General features: G+C 37.1%; 1 protein-coding gene across 1 annotated transcript; it reads left to right on the top strand.

Moving 5' to 3' along the window:
* Positions 1–8200: 8200 nt before the first annotated feature.
* On the top strand, positions 8201–10567 carry LOC117288415. Its single transcript, XM_033769266.1, has 4 exons — positions 8201–8250; positions 9065–9293; positions 9600–9718; positions 10232–10567. The coding sequence occupies exons 2-4, from the start codon at positions 9149–9151 to the stop codon at positions 10553–10555; spliced, it is 588 nt and encodes a 195-aa protein (XP_033625157.1). The 5' UTR covers positions 8201–8250; positions 9065–9148; the 3' UTR covers positions 10556–10567.
* Positions 10568–13921: the final 3354 nt, after the last annotated feature.

Raw genomic sequence — 13921 nt, 5'->3', positions numbered from 1 at the left:
TGTGAAAATAGACGGCAGAAATAGTTAGGCCTACGTAGGCTAACAACACGTATAGGCCCTGTTGTGAACTTAATCGTTAACGTTTTAGTCATCAGGCTTTTTTTTTTGCCAGACGGAAACCTCCCGGCCTCGGGCGAAACTGTCATAATCATTCTCGCCTACAAAATTACTGCATCTCAGGCACTAACTTATATAAAGTAGGCTACGTGTAGGTACCTCCGTGGTTGTAATTTTTTGGCATATTTTAATAATTAAAATTATTATAGGGCCTAACTAAAAATAAAATAACTTTGCGCGGTCACTAACTTAATGTTCAAAGGTCATGAAGTTATTCCCCGGGGCCGGCTATAGGCCTACAGCTACATCACCCGCGTCGCGTCCGGCCGTACATTGACTATGCTTCAAGACCAGGGAACAGATTTCTTTCGCAAATTTCCCGTGCATGTTTCGCATGATTTTAGTGATACTTCTCACCCAACACCAAGTTAACTGAAAGATTATTCCTTTAGCATTCAGAGTTATTTGGGTATGGAGTAATTCAACCTAGAAAAACCCCGAAATATTGATGAAAATCAGACACTGTTTTCTCGAACTTCGATAAACATTCCACTGGATAAAACATGGCCGAGTGGCAACGATCGTCGTAGCTTGGCTCCGATCCAATGCAGTCATCTAACGTACGTGTATACGTCACGATGTATATTTAGATAGATGAGGTCACTGGCTTCAAAAAAGTCTCTCTTGGTGGCGCTTTTGCGATGTGCTTGGGGCGACCATCGCGGATTCAAAAGGGGCGACTTTTATCTTAGGAATTTATTTCCAAACATTTTTTGATAATTATGACAAAAACATGGCTCAGAAATCGTCTGTTTTTACACCTTTGTTAATCTTTTGACGAAAAGGTAAGACCATAGCAAGTTTAATCAAGATTTAGGCAACCTAAAACTACAGAAAAAAAAAAAAAAAAAAAATAATGTTAAATGTTAAATATTTTTGGGGGTTATGATTATGTTGGGTGTCAATTTACACAAAATGAGACTTTACTCAATATTCCTCATTTCGTCGGAGCGGGTTGCAAACAGTGAGTCACATCACATACGCGTATATTCAAAGCACTTTTTGAGAACCCATGCATGTATTACCGGCAAGCTACGGTACATGAAGCTGGTGTAGGTTATACATGGTTTTGATTTTTCATGCCATATTTCACAACCGATATTACTGAAAGATTTGAACAAGCTGTTTTAGAACCTGTGTATTTACTTACAACTTACAGTATATGAAACTGGTGTACCACGTACACGTTTGAATTTTCATGCCATTTTTCAGCTGATAACTTTGAAAAAAAATAGAAAAAACTTTTTGAGAACCCTTGTTTTAATCTACGGTACATGAAGAAGCTAGGGTATGGTACATGTTTTGATTTTTCATGCTATTTTTCAAAGTTAATTTGGTAGATTAGAACAACCTCTTTGTAGAACCCTTTACATGTAATAATAATAATGATAATAATACTGGGTTCTTACATAGCGCATTACGCTTATTGCTTTTTTTTTACAGCATGTTATACTTTGTGCAGCTAGTTTATTTATTCAGAGCTTTTGATATTCTTTTCAGATAATTATATTGGTGGAGACAGTTTTGGACTACTGGATGCAGAAACAATTAAGGAGCTTATCCCCCAAATTGGGATTAGGCTTCGGTTTACTGAGTCTTACAAGACGTACCAGAAGAGAAACAAAGACAACACCAGTGGTAATGACAAGTCCACTAATGACGATCACACTGATGGTAAAGACCAAGCAGCTGCAGATTCTGATTCAGTGAGTTTGACATGCTTCAAGTGTTACAAGTCAGTCAATGGATTACAAGCCCTATTTCAACATCACAGATATATTCACAACATTCACTCAAATTCCTCAACAAATATAATATGCCCTGTCTGCCATTTGTCATATGGGTTGTATAAAACATATAAGAGACATGTACTGCTTCATCATCAAAGAGCTCAGGTTGAGAATGGTGAAGCTGCTGATGCTTTCGTTTATGAGCCCGACTTTGATGCTGCTGATTATGATGTGCAGGAGGGAGTTAATTCAGAAGGCAACATATCTGATAACGACTCTGACGAGGGCGATAATGGTGAAAAATTTGATGATGTTAAGTACTGTTTGGTAGCCTTCATATCAAGTATGAAGAAAAAAGGTGTTCCTACATCCAGCATTGAATTTATGACCAGAAACATGGAAGACCTAATGACCAAGGGTGTTTGTCATGCACAGAAGACGATATGTACCCTTCATGAAAAATACAATAATGGTAGCCTTGATGATTATTCATTTGAGGAGGCATTTCAAGGGTGTACAGTGATCAGCAAGCCATTTGATGAATTGAATTCAGAGTACAAACAAATTCAGTATCTTATGAGAAACGGATATCTCGTATTACCAGTAGAACAAATTTTGGGGTATATCTACAAACCACAGCTGACTAAAACTGGACGAATGCAGCAGGTTAGACAACAAGAATCATTCCAGTGTGTTCCTTTCAAAAAATTGTGTCAGACTTATCTCCAACAGCCAGGAATGATGAAAGCGATTTTGTCTCATGAAAAAGAGGGAAGTGAAAGTGTTCTTGAGTCCTACAGAGATGGAGAATTTTTCAAGAAGGAATTTGCTGAGGAAAACGAGAACATTTTCCCAGTTGTTTTGTATTGTGATGATTTCGAACCAGCAAACCCCCTAGGTTCAAGAAGAGGACAGCATAAATTGTGTGCATTTTATATTCAGTTCCTCAATATTCCAAGGAAGCTTCAGAGTAGTCTTGACAATATCTTGCTTGCTGCCCTGGCAAAATCTAAACTAGTCAGCAAATATGGCATTGACTCCATTCTTAAGGTTTTGGTCAATGACTTGCAAGAAATGTATACTGATGGTATTCATGTTAACAGTCCTGGTGAATATCAAGGTCTTGTAAAGCCAAAGCTGTTTCAGATTTGTGGAGACAATCTTGGTCTCCATCTTGTCATGGGCTTCTCTTGTGGGTTCACTGCAAACTATCCTTGCAGGAGGTGTAAAGCCCCCAGAGGAACATGCCAGGAGCAAGAGGAAGAACAACGGAATCTTCTGAGAAATCGGGAAAACTTTGAAGAAGACATTGAGACAAATAACCTTGCAGAGACAGGCGTTTCAAGAAATGGAATCCTGAATGAACTTCCCTACTACCATGTGACTGATAACTATGTCCTTGATATCATGCATGACTTCCTAGAGGGAATGGTACCACTCGAAGTTAAGCTAGTTATCCAGTACCTAATCGACGATGGAAAATTCACATTGGAGGAACTCAATAGCAGAATTACAGCATTTAGCTATGGTTTTGTTGACAAGCAGAATCGGCCATGTCAGATAACAGCAGCAACATTAGCCAAACCTAAATCCAGTAGCAGACAAACTGCTTCACAGATGCAGTGTCTGTTTTTGTATCTACCTCTGTTAATTGGAGATAAGGTGGATAGAGATGAGGAGTCAGATGTCTGGGAATTGTTATTAATCCTTCTCGACATTTATAAATTAGTAGTAGCACCTAGCATCAGTATAGAAGCAACCTTCATGCTCAAGGCCAAAATTGGAGACCATCACAGTTTAGTTAAGGAGACTTTTCCAGAGCTTCAACTCACTCCAAAGCAGCACCATTTACTGCACTATCCTAGAGCAATTAGAATGTTGGGCCCACTCTCACCCTTTTCCGCAATGAGATTTGAGGGAAAGCACAAGCCTCTCAAAACATTCGCAAAAATCTCAGGCAACTACATCAACATTGAAAAAACAGTGGCTAAAAAGCATCAGATCGGCCAAAGTCACAATTTTCTACTGAAGGAAGACATAACAATCAGGGGCACAGAAGTATACAGCCAAGAGTTAGTTCCAGTGTCTAGTCTTCAACATGCGGAAGATGTATGTACTGCACTTGGTTGTCCTCTGGACACAGAAATTGTAGTTGCTGGCTGTAGTAGTGAATGGTTACAGGTTCAGATCAAGCTCTATTGTCGTTACCGACTGGTCTGAAGAGCATCCTGAATTTGGGGAAGTGCAGCATGTAGTTCTTAAAGATTCTGCCATCATATTGGTAATAAAACTTGGACAGTGCAGCAACTTTGATCGTCATTTCCATGCTTAGCAGTGAGTGAGACTTCTTATCATCCGATAGTGAAATCAGTAGGACAGTTGGGGGATGTTAGACCAGTACATGCAGTAAGAAGCTACGACGTGACGGATCCTCATGTTACATTGCTGTTCGTTTCCAGCTTGCATAGGGTGATATGCAAGGAAGAGTGGATTCTAGTTGCAGAAGATGGATGTACTGGACTTGTTGTAGCTGCTGCTGTTAAAGGTTCATGAATGGCTACAGGTTCAGATCAAGTTCGTTTTATGTACCACCTGGAAGCATCCTGAATTTGGGGGGCAGTAACCGATACTTCCAATCATCTTGTTACATAGCCCTACCAAACATGTGTAAGTTGGAAGAATTTTACAGAACGTTCAATGAGCAAATACAGCATTTGGTAAATTCAAGTACACTTTTACGTGTATACATGTAGTATTTACAGATGGTAACAGTCCAACATGCAGACATGTAGCTGTATCAACCCCATCAGTGTAATTCACCTCGTTAAAAAAATTAAGACAGTTTATCCATTTATTCAAATTTTGAGGCGGTGTTGCCAAAATTTCAAACAAAAATTTCAATATAGACATGTTGCTTCGTAGTGCTTGAACTTGAAAGTAGTGTATTCTTCAGGGACATGCACTGGAATGACATTCTTACTAGTCTGCACTCAAGTTTTTATTTCATGTAATCATGAACATGTATACCTTTCGTTCATACAATTGACACCAGTGACCCTAACCACCATTTTATAACCACAACCATCAGCACCATGATTATCGCACACACACAGCCATCTACAAAGCCATCAAGGTGTCATCATTAACATACCTTGTAAATTGTGAAAATCATGGCATGTTAGAAACAATGCACAGTACATGTACAGCATGATTATAACAAACACCATGGGGTCCATAAAAAAATGTTTGTTCATAATAGTGGTCGCCTGTTACAGAGATTGTGCGTTATAAAGAATTTACTATTTGGGAGTGAAAGGGGATGTTCTTTATAGCCAATTATCCCAGTGGTGTTTTTTAATAGCGATGTTTCACCAAAAATCTGCATTGAAGGTAACCATCTTCTTTCCCTTCTTTAGTCACAAAACATTCAAGATGTTGAAATGCTGGATATGACTGCAAGCAGTAGTGATGAGGAAACAGTGGATGGAAACGGCAAAGCAAAGCATGAAAAACAGACAGAAGTGAAACGGAATCGTCGTATGTTTGTGAGTATTGGAGCCAGTGTTGCAGATTTTTCACTGATACAAGTGCACATAGTGGTTCCTAAAATTGTTATCAAATATCCACGCTTGAGGACAGTTTTAAGACAATGGAAAGCGATTTTTTGCTATAAAATTAAGATTCAATGTACTAATCAAAATTTCCAAAAATCACTTGTCTTCAAATGGGCACATGAGGGTGCTGTTGTGTGATGTCATAAAATGCACACCACAGAGTCTCACAGCTGCATTAAAATTGCACAAAATCAAGATCACAAATTTTGCCAAAAAACAGTGGTCACCGTCAGAATAAGGTACTGACAAGTCTAAACACTCAATAATAAGACATCACCCCAAATATTAGTGGAGTTGCCATTTGAAGAAAACAAGAAAAATCTGTAATTTTTGTGTGCGTGTGCACAAATCAACCATTTGCAGCTCTCTCTTGAATGACAATCACAAATTGCTCATGGATGCAAAATTAAATTTGCATAAAAACACAAAATTCTGAAAAAAGTGTCAAAACACCCAAAATTTGGCAATGAAAATTTCAAAATCTTTCGTTAGAATAAATTACTTGTGTCAAGTGTTAAAACAGGCTTCAAATCTTATTTCATAGGACCTTTTATGACTGTAGGAGGGTTAATGGTGTATACATCATTGGTAGAGCTGATGGTATCCATAGTTTGTGTGATTCAACAGATACAGGAAATAACAAACCTGTGAAAGTTGAACTCAATCTATCATCCGAGTCATGAGAGAATAGTGAACATAACCTTTCTGTTTTTAACAGTGATTTGTGCAGGTTTATATGGTGCTTTTTAATTATTTCAATAGTGTACAATCAAAATCAGATCTTCAGAAAAGATTTTCTAGAAGGTGACAGCAATTCAGATGTAAATATTTCACAAGAGGATTATATGGTAGTTATATCATCTTCATAACTAAGCAACTGTCACTGTCAGATCACAGTGAAAAACTGAATATTTTTGTTGGGTCATTACCACTGATGTATCATACCTTTAATAGTAAACATTTATTTTACACCCATACAGGATATCAGGGATTCTATCTGCAAAACTCCAAAGGGACGAGCAACTATTCTTCGAATGGAAGAAAACAGGATGGCTTCTAAAGAAGATAGGAAAGTCATTGTTCCAGTCCTCGTCAGTTCTTTGATGAAACACTTTGGTCCAAAGTGAGTACATAATATTGTTTTGGGCCAAAAACAAAATTTGTTGTCCTCATATGAAAAATATCGCAAAGGTCAATCATTCAGTTGGTCAATATTTTTGTCTTTTAATGGCAAATAAACAAATGAAAGAAATCAGTGGTCAAAAGATATTCATTTGAACAAACCTTGATAATTAATTGACAGACCATTGACCTTTACCATTTCCTTGTCTAATAAAGCTTCACAAATCTATCTTGAAAATATTTTCACCATATTTTGAAATATTCTCACCATATTTTGTATAATATTACCATGGATAGCGCTAACATGTTTCTTCTGGTTTTCAGTCCATCTGCTCACATCAAAAATGAAATGGCTCACCTATTTGTGGAGGAATTCCCTTTCTTAAAAGATCCAAGTGGAGTTACTGGTCATGTGAGTTTGTCTTTCTTCTTCTTCATTTATTGCTTTTGTCTCATATAACATATTTGATTTCAGTTAAACTACAGGCAAGGGCTTGTGATAAAACAATCTGACTTTTTAACCTGCATGATTTGTATGATTATTATCTTCAAGCAAACTTGAATCCTCGATCCTGGTTGGTCTATCCATAGCAACAACAGTGTGATATCCCATATCGCATGGCTGTATTGCACCCCGTGCATCGAATGTTGTGCACTTTACTCAGTTGCGTGCATTTTCCTGCTGCACGTACACTATCATACATTCAATGCGGATCTTGAGTGTATGTCAAGTTTACTAGTTTGCTTGAAGATGGGATAACACTTGTTATCCGCTCGTGGAACACGGAACAATAAAGTGCGTCATGCATCCCATATGCCGCAAGGCCAAAGATGGGTCACAGACACACTACGTCATTCCGTTTTCCACTTGTACTCGTGGTATAACTAATAATGTTCATGAGCAGTTTGCAGTAATTTGTTACGTTATTTCTGAGAAGCAGCAAATGCACACTACTGTAAAAAATGTTTCCTTTGCTGTTTCCTTGATTTAATCCTGCACCTGAGATCTCTGGGGAAAAATTGGTTGTGTATAACAATGTAAATTTTTAGTTTTATTTCATTTAAACAGGAGGCCTGGTACATCAAAGGAGAGAAACACAGACCTGCCAGTGGGTACTTGAACTCCGTTTGCGATATGTCCGTTGGCAAATGAATAAGAGTGCATCACCACAAAACAATTGCAAGAAAAGGATTGAACCAGCTCCAGTGAAGAAGCAGCATCGGACTAGTGAGCAACACCACCCTGTCAAAATGATTTTAGGTAATTAAGTTCAAACTTTTGAAGCTAAGACTCAGCATCGCAATGGTCATAAGCAAAGATTACACAGCACCGTGCACAGTGGGTAGTAGGCAAGCCTTCAAAGCTGCTGTGGATAACAAAATCTGTGAGAAAGATGGGAAGCCACCAGTGCTGGGTCAGCAAAATTACTACATATTTTTTATAATCAACCTATTCAGTTACACTGTGTTTATTTTGAAATGGTTCTTTTTAGAGGAAGATGAGCAAGAGGCTATAAATTGGCTTCATCATAATGATGCACCACAATCCATGGTCTTGGAGAAGATGAAGAAGACAGCACACGCAGGTATAAGTGGTTAAGACAGCTGCCTAGACCAAGCACAGCTGAAATCTTTGAGAATATCCCAGACTGCTGGACTCTGGTGTGGTAAGTTGAAATTGTTCAAGTTTCTTTAAAAAAAAACATCACTGAAGCCACAAACTAACACTCAGTTGCATGTGAGTGCCAAGCATGTGCACGTATTTTGCAGAACCCGCGTTTTTTTTTTTTTTTTTTCATAAACTAACACCGGCACTGCTTGCGCGCAGTCTGTACATTTTTATTGTTGCAAAATAGGTTTGTAACACTGATCTTAAATTCACAAATACAAAGGTTTCTATTTAATTATTTGTGTAAGCCAAAGTAAGCTGGCTTTCCATAAATGCGTTTTGGGTTCGTTTTGTGTCCGTTGCATTTAGGCCTGTGGTATAACTATAGGAAAAACATCCAAGTCTGACATCCACACAAACGACCCTGAATCCATGATTACTTATAGTATGTTCCAACCATATCTTGCTCAAAAGTAATGGCTATCATGTTTTCAACACTTACTTATTCTGTTTTCGTTTTACAAAAAACTCTGGCCTACTCAGTTTATAGTCCCCAACATAGTGTGGGCCGTCTGACAAATGGTATATATTGATTACCCCCACACTAAAGTACCACAGGTGCAGTAATGTGGGCGTGCGGAGGATTAGCACTTCCTCCTGAGTGCCTCTAGTTTCTTTCTGACTGGCTGTTGGTGTGTACTTTATACAAATCATTGGGGTCAATCATATGCTTGTCAAGATAACCTCATTTATTTTAAGCCATTGACTTTATTTGAACTTTAATAACTAATGTTATACATGTAACTTATACATGTAACTTAATATCTATTTAAAATAAATTCAATAATGTTGCTTATACATAACTTTTTTAGGTAGAACAAGATTTCAGCGAAACAGTAAACAAATCAGCCGATAGTCTTTTCTGCAAGTGGCCTGGATTAGCACCACAGCTTGTCATGTATGTGAAGAATGTCCATCCTCAGTACAAAACCAGCTTAGACATCATAGACATGGGTGGAAGTGGAGGGGGTGCAAGAGAGCAGCAGGATCAAGATGATGCAGAAGCAACAGAAGAGCATGGAGATGTAAAGCTTTCGCAAAGTAAATATCGATACTGTAATTTCATTATTAGATGCAGGTGGCCAGCTTTTAGGAAAGAAGTGAAGGAAAGTGAAACAAAAAGTAGTAACAACATCTGTCTGAATTATGTTTGAGACAAGCTCACTTTTGACCTTTAAAGTCGTCTTCTTTTGTGACTTGCACCCTGAAACAGCAAAATTCCTAATACCATCAAATGGTATTCTGCAAATAGAAAAATAATTGCATCTGATCTACATAAGGCTCACGTCTTCCTCCTCTTTTTAAAATTTCCTTTGCAAATAATTCTAATGTGGAATTTGTTTTCAGTGGAAACTGAAGCACTTGCTTTCGCTGTTTTACCATTGGTACTCTGTGGACGGGCCAGGGGTAAGAAAGGGAAATGTTCTGTCTTCGAGAGTGTCAAATCATTCATTGATGTCAAGCCTGTAAGTATGTTTCATTATATCTGAAAATTCCAAAATAGACCTTTTTCTGATACCTCATCTTGAAAATCAAATACATCATACACCTGTAGATCCACACTTTCGTCATAAACATCTTCAGTATGAACATGTCATGTGAAGACTTAAGGCCGTTTTCCACACGAGAGCTCTAAACGATGGTTGTTTGGTATGAAGTCGCAACGATTATGGCATGCCAAATGCCCCCAAATTTGATAAACAGTGTTTAGAGAGGTTGAAGCAATGAATTGACGTTTCGTATTTGATAGAAAACTGAATATGAACATACATTGCACCTCAATGTACATGCATGTATTTTAAAATAAAAAATCATTGAAGGTAAATTATGCTGTACAATCTATGTAAATGTGGCTCATGTGCTGTGTACTGTCAGCATTCAATGTTATTCACTCACTGTAAATATTGTAAATAATGACTTAGAACGGCCAGAATATAATGAAACTAAATGGTTCAATATGTTTTTCACATATTTTACAGGAAGGGACTGACATGGCATTTTACCTTAAGTCAGTTGATAGAGAGACACATCCCCAACCCTTCCTGCTAGTTATTGGATCGCGCATAAATCCACTGCAAATCTTCGTCATCGTTGAAAGACAAGCTCTCCAGTTCAACACCATGACTAAAGCAGTTGACTATTGTTTTAAGCTCATTTATGTGTTGGACATAGAGTACCAGCCTGCTTGTGGTACAACTTGGGAGTTCCTCCAGACAAACGTCTATGGCATTGCAGGGAAATGTGGAGTTTCAACATCAGTTAGGGAGTTAAGGACATTCTTGTCGTGTCAGACAGGTAATTAATAAGGGAAGAAAAGTGTGCTGAAGAAATTTTAAACTGAGTTGTTTAAACACAGTCAGGTCTTGTTCGTGTTAATTGTTTGATTGTTTAATACTAATAACAATAATGGTAAACCCTTATAATGCCCCGTATCCGCCATGACAGTCGCTCTCGGAGCAGTTTACAATAATTATCCCCTGCTCACTGGGTCATCATATCTTAAACCTTCTCAGCTCCCTGTGGAGTATACAGCCCCGGCCACAGGAATTGTAGTAATGTAAGAAAATTACATTGCTTAATTGACATGGTGGATAAGGTGGCAGAGGTTGCAATAATGTAACAAAACAAACCTGGATTTATTGAAATGAAGATTCGATTGATTCCATGTCTTGATGAATTTGTGCATTAAAACCACAGACCTCTCTCTGATGAACTCTAAAAATTACCAATTCCTATGATGTGAAAATACATATGTGTTTATTGTTGTCTAGCAAAAAACTGTTATTTTAACTAGATTTTTTAATGGACCTGAAGGTTTAATGTTCATGGGGGATAAACATCTAATTATTATCCTTAATGATCAAGGGGGTTTCTATCGAGATAAACACTTTGCGGCTGGAATAATAAACAACACTGGCGTTTTCGACTTCAAATCTATTTCAGGATAAGATATGTACTTTGAATGCTAGATAATGTTGATGTAAATATTTCCATGAATTTCAGTGTTATTGGTTTATAAAGCTTGCATAGATCTTGTGGAATCACCATTTTACCTTATGCAGTGTGTTAATTATAGTGCAGGTGTTTGATGACTTGAAGACAAACATTTTGTGATAAATTTCAATCTTGAAAGTTGTTGATTATACAGTTCAATGAATTTCATTGTCTTTGTTTGTTTAGCATTTCCATCAATTTCAATATGAAAGAATGCCTGTTTATACACCATTATACATGCAGTGTGATAAGAATGCTGTCTGACGCCTTGAGTACAAAGTGGTGATGAATTTCAGTGGTGCTGATTTTGTGAAATGTGTTGAAGAAAATTACACTCTCACACATGTGAAGTGACGTACATGAAAACTGTGCTTTAATTCGTGGCGAAGAAAAGGCTTCTATATTTGGGAATAAATAAATATTTCAATGATGATTCAGTTTAAATTTCTGTGTCACTGACTTCTGTGTTACATATTTGAGACTTTTCCCTTTTAGATAACGTTTTGTACCACGTTTTTGTGCTTTTTAAAGCACAAAAACTTTGAACCCAGGTTATTTGAACAACCCCAGTTAATTAAACAACCATCTTGAACAACCCCAGTTAATTAAACAACCCCAGTTAATTAAACAACCATCTTGAACAACCCCAGTTATTTTAAACAACCATCTTGAACAACCCCAGTTATTTTAAACAACCATCTTGAACAACCCCAGTTATTTTAAACAACCATCTTGAACAACCCCAGTTATTTTAAACAACCATCTCGAACAACCCCAGTTATTTTAAACAACCATACTGAACCACCCCAGTTATTTTAAACAACCATACTGAACAACCCCAGTTATTTTAAACAACCATACTGAACAACCCCAGTTTTTTTAAACAACCATACTGAACAACCCCAGTTATTTTAAACAACCATCTTGAACAACCATAATGTTTTCAACATATCTCTTTGAACAACCAAGGTTGTTTAAAACTTGATGTTTAACAATTTGAGCAACCAAATGCATAAACTTTGAACAACATCGGTTGTTTAAAAGTGGTTGTTTAAAAAGATGTTTAACATTTTGAACAAGCAAATGTTTAAACTTTAAACAACCTTGGTTGTTTAACATTTTAAACAAGGTTGTTCATGTGCCCTGGTTAAACAGCGGTTGTTTAATATTTTAAACAGGTTGTTTAAAATATTTCTAACTGTGTAAGGGATTTTAACATTTCATTTTTTTTTTATTATTTACATTTAATTTTTTGAAACAAATGGTTTTTATTGATTTATTTTGTTATTTATTTTATTTATTTATTTATTTAATGGGAAGGGACAAGTGTGTGTGTGGGGGGGGGGGGGGGGGTGATGGGGTTGCTAAGGAAGCAAACGCCAACGTGCAAAATGGTTGCATTACATCATTTGATGTTCGTTCTGTTTAACTGATTTTGGTTTACTAGCATCTTTAAATTGAAGCGGGCTGTTCTGTCATTGTTATTGAACAGGTTTTATACTTCAAGCTTGCACCACGAAAATAACGGTTGTTTTGCCCAAAACATAACTTAGTTTGAGTTAAATCTAAGATTGTTTACTCCACTTTTAAGATGTTCAGATATGTAGTTGCGTTTTCTTTTGTAGATAGAGAGGAACACTTAATGACACAACGACTGTTTAAACGAAGATACATGAGTGATGATTAAGTGGTGTGTAAGCATGCTGTCATTTTGAATCATGGAAATCGGTTCATGGACAGCAATGAAATGTAGATCGACTGAATGACCTAGACTCGATTGCACTGTATAGCTAACATTGATTTTAACTACCGATCACTCTTAAGGCACAGGACACTATTGGTAATAACTCAAAATAACTGTTAGCATAAAAACTTGTTGAGTGCAATGGAGAGCTGTTGATAGTATAAAACATTGTGAGAAACGGCTTCCTTTAAAGTAACATAATTTTTTAGAAAGGGGTAATTTTTTCTTCAAATATCAAAAGACTTCCGGCCTGAAGATATCTGAAAGCACACAAATTTGTGCACAAAGGGTGTTTTTTCTTTCACCATTCCCTTGAAACTTGGATGACCCAATTGAGTTTAAACGTTAACAGGTTTGTTGTTTAATGACAGTTACCAAACGTGTCCAGTGCCTTTAATTGCTAAGCAAAGTGTATGTCACAATGCGAATCACAATGGTCATTCTGACAACTTATCTTCCATAAATCTCAGATAAGTTGTTTGTGTTGCCATAGTGGTTTGTATTGGCTTTTTAATTTAGACAGTGGGCCCAATAAAGCTGCAAAGCAAAAAATACTGCTTCACATATTTCTTTGCTAAGCAGAAATTATCTAGGGCACCAGTCACAACAATGTAAACGTATAGTAATTTTGGGTGGTAAAGGAACACGTTGCCTTGGATCGGACGAGTTGGTCTACAAAAAAGCGTTTGTAACCGTTTATTATAAAATGCATATGGTTGGAAAGATGTTGTAAAAGTAGAATACAATGATCCACACAAATTTGACCTCGAAATTGCGTGGTTTTCCTTTTACTGTGCGAACTAACACGGTCGGCCATTTATGGGAGTCAAAAATTTGACTCCCATAAATGGCCGACCGTGTTAATCGACGAGGTAAAAGGAAAACCATACAATTTCGAGGCATGTTTGTGTGGATCATTGTATTCTACTTT

The sequence above is a fragment of the Asterias rubens genome, chromosome 3 (genome assembly GCF_902459465.1).
Source record: "Asterias rubens chromosome 3, eAstRub1.3, whole genome shotgun sequence".
Classification (NCBI taxonomy): Eukaryota; Metazoa; Echinodermata; class Asteroidea; order Forcipulatida; family Asteriidae; genus Asterias; species Asterias rubens.
The sequence above is the reverse complement of the archived record's forward strand: the minus strand, read 5'-3'. Positions and strand labels throughout refer to the sequence as shown.